This window comes from Dysidea avara, chromosome 13 (assembly GCF_963678975.1).
Source record: "Dysidea avara chromosome 13, odDysAvar1.4, whole genome shotgun sequence".
Classification (NCBI taxonomy): Eukaryota; Metazoa; Porifera; class Demospongiae; order Dictyoceratida; family Dysideidae; genus Dysidea; species Dysidea avara.
The window spans coordinates 1,205,544-1,218,118 of record NC_089284.1 but is presented as its reverse complement, the minus strand read 5'-3'; the positions used below and the strand labels follow the sequence as shown (position 1 = coordinate 1,218,118).

The following is a 12,575-nucleotide window of genomic DNA, read 5'->3' as shown; positions in this document are numbered from 1 at the left end:
GGGTTGGGTTATGTGTCATACTGAAATCGTTGTGCAATGTTAAAATAATCACGGAAGACTGAACATGTTTTTGTTGAAGTGTTGAAAAGAAATCGAAGCTCGCACCGCTTCCTTTCACAAGTTAGACTAATTGCAGGCAGGTCAGGATCTGGACATGTATGATGGCGTCACAGCAGTGTAAAGAACACGTGTGTCAAAGAAGCAGCTTGTGTGGATTTATACGATGGGAACGAGTTGTCACAAGTTATGCCTTCAGTGACACCACAGTAGCACAAAGAATAGGCATGGTTTCTATTATGGACCACACCCACATTACATGTAACAAAAAATAATGTACTACAAAGAAGCTTACCTAGGTAGGTCTTGGTAAAGTCCATCCATAGTTTAATAAACGACGACAACAGCCATAAAACACTCTAGAAACAGATGGGTGCTTAACAGAATTTTCCGTGATATTTTTGGACTTCTCCGTTCATCGTGACAAAACGTACATACAATGTTAGATTGTATTTCCCATAGTCGAATTCTTTTAGGTATGCCTATAAAATGAATAGAGTGGTTAACCACATGTTGGCCTGGGTGACTGGTCACCCACTACAGGCTATCAGCCTGATTATGCTGGGAGGGAGCATTGCAAATCAATGATCGAAAGTGAGATTTGTGATGCTTGAGGTCTTTTCTGCTAGCAGGTTTCTAACCATTTTAAGAACCTTCTAGCAGGTCTTTTAGTGGATTTTAAAGACCTCATTATCCTCAAAAGATCAAAGCATATTATCAAGAGTTAATAATAAGAGAGGAGAGTGTCTAACGCCATATAGTCCTGTAACAGATGATTGCGCAGAAGTTAAACGGCTTCTTTTCCGCGTAACGACAGACTGGCTAGTATATTTTCGCATTTAACCACAAAGGCTATCCCAGACACAAGGGCGTGCATTCAACTCGATGTTCAAGTTCACCATGAAGAACATCGCTCTGTTGCGAAAAGAAGTGTAGCTGTTAACCTCGAAGATGACTCTGGGGGAGAGCGTCTGAGAAACCAATAAACACTGAACCAAAGGCGGAGTATCTCTTCGAATTTTCACTGCGTCGCCATGTTACCCTACCTTTGAGCATTCTTCAATTGAAGGAGCACTGTTCCCTGTACATACAGCTCAGTCTTTAGTTCAGTCTTCGAATATTCTCGAGGATTCAGGTGCGGCTAAACTAATTGCGGTAAGGAAACAAACAAATACTAGAAGTCTGTACGTTACACGGAAAGGAAGCCGTTTAACTTCTGCGCAATCATCTATTACAGGCCTATACAGCGTTAGACACTCTCCTCTCTTTTTATTAACTCTTGATATTATGCATACCATTTTCTAACTTTCATTAGATAAAGGTAAAGTGTTTATCAAACTAAATTTCCTTTGTTAGTGCTTGGGAAAATTATCTGTAACTTGTCACTTTGTCTCCATTACATCACTGAGGTGAACTCTTGTATTACGAATCTAATTATGTAGTTGAATTAATAATAACAATAGTATGAATATAAACTAGTTTGACTGGGATAGTATTAATTGCATAGGCGCCTGGTTTTAGAAGTACCATAACATCAACTTGTTTAAACAGATTGTCCCTTATGTCAACAGTTGTAGTTTTATTCACACCTTTGAAAAATCAAACAGGCTATGACTTTCAGTAATATCAGTTAACCCTCAAAGCCACACAAAACTTTGGGAATGCGTATTTACACAATGCAGGCATAAATGGTGACATTAGGTGGGTAGCTTAACTCTTTGAAAACTGCATATCAATTGCAAGTTTATTTACTTGGTTACTTGATGAATACTGTAAGTCTGTAACTATACAGAAACTCACTTGTTGTGAAGTGATGAACAACAACAATCAGGTTTTCTGTTATTCTATCTTTTCTCCATGTGTTCAGTGTGTGAAATAACGGTCGGTCACTGGACAGTTTCCGGAGATTTGTGGTACATGTCCGGATAAACTCTCATTTGTTCGGAAATTATGTCAGGACAAGCAAAACAAAGAGTTTTAACAAGAAGAACTGCAGATAAATGGATTGTTGAGAATGACAAAGACTTGGACACTACTGTTTGGCTGAAGTACGATGTTGTCGAAGGTCATGTCAGCTCTGAAGTGTGCTGTCTGTATTCAGTTTAACGAATGGTTAGTTTCACTTCGAAATTACAACCCAGCGTTTATTAATGGTTCCAAGAACACTAGGACATCAGCCTTCAAGGATCACGCAGACACAGAAAAGCACAAGCGCGCGATGTCCTTGTACTGGAAGCAGCACTCAACAAATGTTTGTGATTACACGCCTATCAGCACTAAGCATTGTTGCAACCATCGATGGACGAAGCCACCAAGCAGCGAAAATTCGAACTAGCTTATATGGTAGCAAAAGAAAATCTATCTTTTAAAAAGATGAAGCCTCTATGGGATATTGAGGAGAAACATGGAGTAGAGATTGGAGCTAGCTACCAGAATGATTATGACTGTGCCTCGTTTGTGGAAGCCATTGCTGCAGATCTACAAGGGAAACTGAAAGAGAAGATGAGTAATACTAAGTTTTTCTCGTTGCTGTTGGATAGTAGCACTGATTGCAGCAATGCGGAAGAAGAGTTATTTTTAGCTCTTTTCTTTGATCCATACAGCACTGCTGAGGAAGGCACAGTGCATGTTAAAGATACGTTTTTTGCAGTATGTCACCTTGCACGTGGGACTAGAGAGAGTTTGTATGGCTGTGTGAAGAAATCTCTGACGTACGTAGGAGTAGAATGGAGGAGTAAGATGGTAGGGCTAGGATGTGATGGCACCAATGCTAACATAGGAAGTGATAGTGGTCTCAAGAGTTACCTCCTGAAAGACATCCCATGGTTAGTTGTTTCCTGGTGCTTTGCCCACTGGCTGGAATTGTCCATTAAAGATGCTTTAAAAGATACTTACTTCAAAGAAACTGATCAGCTGTTGTTGCAGATTTACTATGTCTATGAGAAGTCACCTAAAAGTGCCATGAATTGAAGGAGATTGTCGACAACCTGAAGGAGTGTTTGACAGAAACAGAGATGCCTATGAAAGGAGGTACCAGGCCACTCAGAGCATGTGGAACAAGGTTTGCTTCTCACAAAGTGGCTGCATTGGCACGGTTAATTGACAGACACGGAGCTTACCTGAATCACCTAACGATGTTGTCACAAGACAGAAAAGTCAAGTCAGCTGATTGCGAGAAATTAAAGGACTACGTTTTACGATGGAGAAAGTCAAAGGTTTTGTTAGCCTGTGCATTATTTCACGATGTTTTAAAGCCTATAAGAATACTCAGCAAAATATTACAAGAGGAGGAGCTGTGCATTGTAAGGGCTATTGAAGCATTCTTAAGAGCAAAGAAGAGTCTAGAGGAACTTAAAGTGAAGAATTTCGAAGACTTTCCAACTGTCAAGAAAGTTCTGTAATTTAGAGTATTTCATAATTCATGAACTATTTTGTAATTGGTTAATTACGTTTCTATGCACTGCTAAGGAAGCGTAACTACTTTAAATTGCAAGTTACTACAGGTGCAACGATATGGGTTTTTGGCATGTACCAATATCCGATATTGATGCCACCAAAAGAAGCCAATAACCAATTGTCAATCCAATATTTGCATTACAAACAAAAGTCATAGATGATCTATGCAAAAGTATACATTACCTACTCTACAACAACATGTGGATATATTATTGCTCACTCTATGCCTGCAGTGGTAGTGGCTTGGGTTTTTATTGTGCGATCCAGACAATTAGGCACCCACAAACATTTTTTTATATACTTCCATGAAGTATTACACAGATATTTCTGCATTACTCCGCTGTTTACTAGATTGTGCAAAGGCTGGTACAGCAGGTTTCTTTGGTTATCCTGTGGCTCTTCTTTTTATTACATTTTTAAAGACCGATAAACTTTCCGGCAACTAACACTAGAATCATCTGTTTTTACGTATATGGCTTCTCATGGTGTACTGCCTTGTTGTGATTTCATTCAAATTTGGAATGTGGACTCCCCTAACTGGCGGGCAACTCTGCAGCAAATTTGGCTCTAATCAGATAAGGGATCACCAAGATACAAAGGTGTGAAAATGAAAAAAGATGTGAAATCCAAGGTGGCTGCCAAGGAATGCCTGTGATGATAGGTCAATGGTAAAAATTTTAATAATGACAATTCAGGTGAATTTTGTGCCACTTTCATATCTTTTTTTTCACCGTAGCGTTTTTGGGGGCTGCAATCTTTTTTTATAGCTTGGCTGTTTTTTTTTGTTTTTTTAAATTTTTTTTTTATTCCGGCCCTAATGGCACTCCCATCCTCCCAAAGAAAAGATTTAATCATAATCAAGATTTAAAGCAGATTTTTAATACTTAAACTATTTTTGATTTCATCAGTAATTATGCAAATTATATATATATATATATATATATATATATATTTATTTATTTATTAAATGTCAATTATTTCCTACAGGATAATTTGTTTGCAGCTGATCTCTCTGCTGGTTGACTTGAAATGTAGCTGAACTCTCTACAGGGTGATTTGTGTGTAGTTGAACTCTCACAGGATTCTCTCTACATGGTGACTTGTTTCTAGCTGAACTCTCTATAGGGTTATCTATTTGTAGTTGAACACTGTACAGGGTGATTTGTTTTTAGCTGAACTCTCTACAAGATGATTTGTTTCTCTCTATAGGGTAACTTGTCTGTAGCTGAACACTCTACAAGGTAACTTCGTATAGGTAAGACATGCATTGCTAGGAGTCTTCAGTGGATAAACAACCCGAAGAATGATGTAATAATCACCAAGGCGGATATAGTAATTTAGACAATGGCCTGTGGTGACTGCAATTTTGTTATGAACCCACAAAGTATGCAATTTGTTTGTTGAAGTTTGTGGCTAGGTGTCTTACTAGGTTCCACCTGTTTACAGGTGTCTTACTAGAATAAAAACCCTGCATACTTTGCAAATATCAAAGCATTGTTGACATGCTATTGTCTAAGTAATAGTTAGACACTCGCAATAGGTGTCTTCGAGGATTTAAAAACCTGAGGTGACGTCAATAATTACCGATGTGCAGCCAAGGTAATTATTGACATCGCCGATGGTTTTTAAATCCTCGAAGACGCCTATTGTGAGTGTCTAAGTGTTTTAGACAATGGCGTAGAAGCAGTGAGTTAGTATAGAGAGTTCCCATTGTAAACACCTAGGGTATTTCAGCGAGCAAAAGATGTGAGGTCGCGCAAGCTCGCGCACAAGCCATGAAGCGCGAATAACTGAAGGTTTGTAAAGTCGATAAAAAGTATGTTTGAGGCATTATAGATACGTGTGAATAACAGCAAATGGGAATAGCCAGTGCCAACATGGCTGTCTTGCATGGTCTACAGAGCGTGCTTTAATATGGCGAAGGCCACAAACTGAATTTATAGCTTGTACCACGATGGTCTATAAATCCGCTGAGCTATCCACGATAACAGTGTACCTGAACGTAATTTCTTTGTAATAATCTGCTCGCAATCGCTTGGTGTTTACTGATGTGCGAAATACTAATTGTCCACAAAAGGCTAATTGCATTACTGTAGGCCACATTGTGGTTGTAAACAACTGTCGGGTGTCTTACCTGATACCCAGGTTTCTTCGCAAATAAGTGACCTCCACACATCAAATGAAACGCTGCATACCATTGTCTAATTCTAGTTGATCTCTCTACAGGGTGACTTGTTTGTAGATGATCTTTCTACAGGATGATTTGTTTCTAGCTGAATTCTCTACAGGGTGATTTGTTTGCAGCTGAAGTCGACATGGTGGTTTCTTTGTAACTGAACTCTCTACAAGGTGATTTGTTTGCAGCTGAACTCTCTTCATGGTGGTTTCTTTGTAGCTTAACTCTTTACAAGGTGACTTCTTCCAGCTGATCTCTCTACAGGGTGATTTGTTTGCAGCTGAACTCTCTACAGGGTGGTTTTTTGTAGCTGAACTCCCTACAAGGTAACTTCTTCCAGCTGATCTCTCTACAGGATGACTTGTTTCTAGCTGATCCCTCTACAGGGTGAATTGTTTCTAGCTGAACTCTCTACAGGATGATCTGTTCGTAGCAGAACTCTCTACAGGGTGATTAGTTTGCAGCTGAACTCTTTACATGGTGGTTTCTTTGTAACTGAACTCTCTTCAAGGTGACTTCTTCTTGTTGATCTCTCTGCAGGGTGATCTGTTTCTAGCTGAACTCACTACAAGGAGACCTCTTTTAGCTGATCTCTCTACAGGGTGATTTGTTTGTACCTGAACTCTCTACAAGGTGATATCTTCTAGCTGATCTCTCTACTGGATGAATTGTCTCTAGCTGATCTCTCTACAGGGTGACTTGTTTCTAGCTGACCTCTTAACACTGTACTCAATGCGTTGCCAATGATACTCTGAATTTTCCCAGTAAAGTAAGTAATACAACTTTATCTAGAGCTATTCACCAATCGCCTTTTTCACAGAAGACTTTGCTACTGCAATGCCGATGACTTTATCAACTGAACACATGATTTTATTGTCAATACGCTCAATACACTCAACCATGACTAAGTACAAGGTATCAGTCCATCAACAGAAATATTGTGTCATCAAGAAATGATTGTATCAACTGAAACATTGTGAATTCAAAAAATGAGTACATCACTGCCAGCATTATTTTATAAAGAATCTTCATCTAGCCAACCTACACCATTTTGGATTTAGAATATTACTAAAGATGAAAGATTTGACAAAAAATTAAACTATCCAAGAGTGTGACCTTGCTTGTCTTTCTTCATCAGTTTCTCTTTCTCTTCTAAGCCTATTGTGCTCTCTTCTTCTTCTGGGTCTTTCTTCCCTCTCCTTTGCACTTTCAGCATTACTCACCATATTAACTCAACGCACCACGTGCAATGAAAGTTACCACGTACTTGTCACATGTGCTAGTGCCGGTTGTACGATGGTTGAATCAACTACTAACAGTATGGGACTTTCCGTATTCGTATCATAAATGCTTGGGAACGTGACGGTCGTACGACAGTCAAATCAACTACTAACAGTGTTGGACTTTCCATGTTCGTTGCATAAATGCTTGGGAACGTGACTGTCATACGACGGTCAAATAAACTACTAACAGTGTGGGACTTTCCATGTCCGTTTCGTAAACGCTTGGGAATGTGATGGTTGTACGACCGTTGAATCAACTACAAACAATGTGGGACTTTCCGCGTTCATTGTATAAACGCTCAGGAATGTGACGTACGATGGTCCATTGTTTACTGCCAGTGTGGGGCTCGCTCAGGCTCGCCCCAATAACAAACCCACCAGTGATATGTACCTTTTGGGATTCAACAAGTTTATACTCTCCGTGCATAGTCTTTCCTTTTTATCTTCAATCAGGTTGATATTCTTCTTCTTGTTGCAATGAAACCATATCGAGGCGTTAATTTTCCCTATCAACATTTTCTTTTCAGAGATGCTGCAAACTTTTTAAAGCATTTACCTTTGGTAAATACCTGTAACTTCGCAATAGGTTCAATGCCACACTTATTAATTAACGTGATCTTGGTTGATTATAATGATCGAGCACCAAGACCAAACCTCTTAACAATCTACACATCCTGTTATTATCAGTCTATCTGTATTCATGATGCTAGCTCAATGAAAATATGAAATATTGGCACACACCCAAAGGCTGACTCAAGATACTCTAATATAGCATTCACCCTAATAGAACTTTCATACATGTATAACTGTATTCTATAACCAAAAGCCAAACAAACTAATTATATTAAAATGAAGTGTGATCCAAGGGATAAAAAGCGATAAAATGTGAAAGACATTACAGCATAGCTTGAGCTTGAAGCTATGCTATAATACTATCATTCATCTCGTTTCACTAATTTTATATAACCCTTGGATCCCTACTTCATTTTATATCAACAAGTATAAGTTTATACCCATGGCTGAATTAGGTATCTGCAGGTGTAGGCGATGTACCTTGTTTCCAACTTTTTTTCTATGATCCCTAATCAAGCCTAATTTTCCTTATACTTGTTTGTTTACTTTTTTTGTAACATTATTATGACTGGTGAACCCATATCAAAAGAAAGGATGGTACCAGAAATAAAGTTGTCGTCTGAACGCGCACACCGGTTATCAATTTCTGACTCGAAAGTGGAGTGTCCATTATGCTTCGCTTTCAGCTATGTCCAGCCTGTTATACAGCACTACAAATGAAGAAAAGTAGGAGAAGTGCCTCTGCAATCAATCCAGTCACCACAAATTATATATATATATATATATCGATTCACGCCCCGACTATCAATTACTGCCTTGCAAGTAAAGTGGTCAATACACTTGCTTTCACCTCTTCTATACTACTGCAAGGACTTTCTATGATGTTTATTCCGATTTTCGGCTCATTGCTCTAAGTGGTTTGCCTGGTAGGTGTGAAAACTAATAGTTTTTTTTATTCATAAAAATTGATCACGTAATTGTGACACAGGTTGGGTTTTGTGTGTTATCGCCATGGTCTTTATCTCGTTTCCTTTCAAACCACAAAAGGCACTCCTACAATGGTTACTCCATCTACATAGCAGTTTTCAATTCATTCCTCCCAGGGGTTAACCCTGTGGGCGTGACAGACCTTCGACCTTATTTTACACAAATAATTGGTCATAACGTCACGAATGTTTATCGGATTCCTACCAAAGTTGGTACTGAGATCCGCCTTAATGAGCCCTTTAAGTGCGCCAAATTTCAGCCGGATTGGAGCACATGTGCACGTTTTGTAGCAGATTTTGCAAAGTGTACAAAATGAAGGAGAAAAAAAATGAAGAAATTGAGATGAAATTTTGATCGCTCTTATCTCGGAAATGGCTGGAGCAATTTTTGTTCAAAATTTGATATGTAAACTTTCCTAACTGGCCTCCACTTCTCTAGTAATTTGGTTCTAGGGATCACAGAGCTACATAGGTGTGAAAATTGCATTTTCTTTCTTCCTGTTAATATACTCATGGTATGGCACGCTGGCTTCTTGGGCCGCACAACATACTACCGTGTGTCTTGTTACCCATGGTGTGGCGTGCTGGCTTCTTGGGCAGCACAACACACTATCATGTGTCTTGCTCACAGTTCAAAATGTGACTATCGACTTAAATGCAAATGACAAAGCCCTATTTTAGAGAGAAAAGTTTTACCAGATTATGTACTAAACCCACAATATTGCGTGAACTATTCATTTATCCCAGAAATTGGACCTCTGTGGGCATGGTCACTTCAGTATTAGTGCATCGTACTATGAAATGCAGAATAGAAGTGCTAGCTTGTTGGAATTGCACTCCAACACGTGTTTTATACTGTCCTGCTGGAAAAATCTGGTTACAGCTATGAAAAAGTTTTTTAAAGACAGACTTAGAGGTGGCCAGATATACAAAAAAAAATTATAAATCACTGAAACTCAAATTTTTGTCTGACTGTTTGCCTGCCCGCCCGCCTGCCCGCCCGCCTTACCACAGTTGCAAAGCAGCATAACTAGACAGATATAAAGTATGTGGGGGCAAGGCTGAGGTATGTTTTCAATCGTTTTCCCAATATATATAAGCTGGAGCTTTTTATCCTGTATAGTAGCTATCCTTTTCTATATGACAAGACTTCATTTCAAGTTGTTCACTTATCAGTGTCAGATGACCTATTGGGCCAACAATGCACACATAAATATATGCCAACAACTATCTATTGTTCTACTAGTAGCACCTCTGCAATCGATCCAGTCACCAGCAGTCACCACAGAAGATACAGACGATTCCCGTTTACAAACATCGGGAAGCCGTGCATCTTGCTACTGCAAATCAACACCTTGGGCTGTCAGCAAAAGCAAAGGAGGACAAAAGATGCATGCATTGTACTGCAGTATGCCAAAAGGCACGTCTCCAGATGAAGCTACGTCGAACAGTGAAAAACTCAAGTCCGTAGCCTTTTCTGTTATTGTGTTACACTTACCTGATGGCAGGCAGGCACTCAGGTAGGCACTCACGCAGGCAGACAGACAGGCAGTCAGTAGAATATTCCATTGAATAAACTTTTATTTGAATTAATAACAATTTAATAGAAGCGTTTAGGACCATACTGAAGACATTTTTGGGCTTGGTTATACCTAATTAACACTGCCAAGGCGCCAGGATGGTATTTTGAAGCTGGTTTTTGGGTGATAATTTTATTCAGAAAAACCCAAACCCCCATGATCCCTAATATACAGTGTTACCGTACTGTATGATTAATAATTTTTATTATATTTAAAATCTAACTAGTTTTGTGATTGTGGGTTTCAAAAATATAATAAACACCAAGCCATGTTCTAAGTCATGCCCTTAGTTTTTCATAGTTTAGAAGTCTCGACTTCGCCTCAGTTTCTAAAACCATGAAGAAATGTGGGCTTGGTTCCTAACCTATGCTTATTATTATTTAGGACATCAACTCACTGGATGTTTCTCCTAATGATAAACTCATTGTTAGTGGATCACAAGATGGTACTGCAAAGGTTAGTTCCACCCACATCTACATGTGCTACACTATTAAATATACCACTTTGACACCTCAGATTAAAGGAAGTCACAGGGTTATATATCACATATTGCCCTGACCACAGGGCAATATCTAGATATCGCCCTGTGGTCAGGGCAATATCATGATATAGCCCTGACCACAACTGCCTTTGATGCTGAGGCAGCTACAAAGCATCAGTTCCCTTTGATTGTTTATATAGAGATGCTTAAAGTTTGCATTGTGGGTTTGAATTAGAGCAGCTTAAAGTTTTGCATTGTGGGTTTAAGTTAAACTTGTTGATTTAGTTAGGGGCATTGTTGTGAAGTAAAAAGAATTGAGTGAGTCAGCATTGCATAGTTCAGTTACTAAGCATCACTAATCATTTTTGCAATGCGGGGATTGTTTTTCTACAGAGTACATTTCAACTGCATGAAAAGATGCCTCAAACATTCACAACCTATATGTCTAAGTGTTTATTTTAGCACCTTAGGTAACTTTATTCATCCACAAAGTAGTTATTTGGTTTAAATGGTATCACTACAACCAGTGAAACCCACAATCATTTCTTTTTGTGCCCACAATTTAAACCCGCAATCGATTTTTGCAAGCCTCTGTATAAAAGTAATGTGGTGAATTCAGGTTTGTCTTCCTTCACCTATTAGGTGAGTATGCCAGAGTGGTATATAATATTACTTATACCATGGTCACTCGGGATTTGCCTGATATATATTCCCTCGCCCTCGGGCTTGGGCATATATATCAGGCAAATCCCTTGTGGCCATGGTATAACTATTAAATGCAACCTTGTTAGCTTTGGCGAGTGGAGGGTGGAGCTCTAGTAGGGACACTACGTGGACATCGAAGGGCAGTCTGGTGTGTGAAGTTCTCACCTTTTGATCAGGTTTGTAGTAAACTAGTAAAATGTGACTGGAGTTTAAAAAGCCGATCCGAATCGTACATTAGCAGTTTTGAGATAAACAGATTTGAAGATTTCAGGCCATTATAACTTGCCAAGGTAAATGAACACACGTATGAAACTTACACAAGAGATGCTTCAATTGATTAACTTTCAGGCAAAACTAATACACTAGGTGTTAGTTAGATTTTGCCTGATGTGCAATTTGGATTGGTTTTGCCATATCCAGTCACAAAATTATATGATGTATCCTTTAGTTGGGACCAACTAGTGTGCATGACATTAATTATCAGCAAAGAATAATTAATTTTATTGCTTATGTTACTGTATGACTTCTGTTTACTGCAACATGAGTATTTCACATATATGTATAAATTTTCAGACATATGCTGACACACTGGCAATGTGAAAGTTGAGTGGAGATCAAGCGATTTGCCCAAACATTGTAACTTTTTTCCCTGCATTAGGCTGCATATGTGTCTACCAACCGAAATGTTTGTTTTAAGTGTACTATAGAGCTAACTACCCACTGATATTGAGAGAGTACATTGATTTAAAAGAGTGGTCACAAGAAGGGCTTATACACCCGCACCCCCTATACAGGCATATCAGGCATTTTTAAATAGTGGTTTCCAACACAGCTTGTCGTAATTGTCTGACTGTCTATTTAGAGTATGCCAGTGCAAGAAATTATTACTTAGCATTTAAAATGTGTCCTGTTTCATGACCATATTTATCTGTATTAAAGCTGGACTCAAATAAACACTGGGTCCTTAACACAGCATAATTCATACACAAATACTGACTGTATTTATTCCGTCTATGTTTTGGCGTTGAAACTAATAGGTCAAAAATTCTACCTTGGCTCAAACAAAAACAGACCACAGCCCCCAATAGTGAATAACATTAGAGTCATTTATAGATTTGAGGTTCGTTTTGTCTCATTATAGGGAGTTTTTTAAAATAGTTGTTCCAATACTGAATAAAGACGGAGTTAGAATATGTAGTATTGGAACACTATTTTTACTGTGTAAGTAAAGCCAGGGGGCAATACATTATTGTACAGGCACGTATGAGATTGCAATGA

The 12,575-nt window shown here is 38.7% G+C and overlaps 1 protein-coding gene across 3 annotated transcripts in view; it reads left to right on the top strand.

Moving 5' to 3' along the window:
• Positions 1–12,575, top strand: part of LOC136242373 (transducin beta-like protein 3) — a 112,279-nt gene that overhangs the window by 45,387 nt on the left and 54,317 nt on the right. For all 3 annotated transcript variants that reach the window (XM_066033780.1, XM_066033779.1, XM_066033781.1), the window contains 2 exons: positions 10,496–10,567; positions 11,384–11,473. In XM_066033780.1, coding sequence (XP_065889852.1) covers positions 10,496–10,567; positions 11,384–11,473 — 162 coding nt within the window. The remainder of the gene's footprint in view (positions 1–10,495; positions 10,568–11,383; positions 11,474–12,575) is intronic.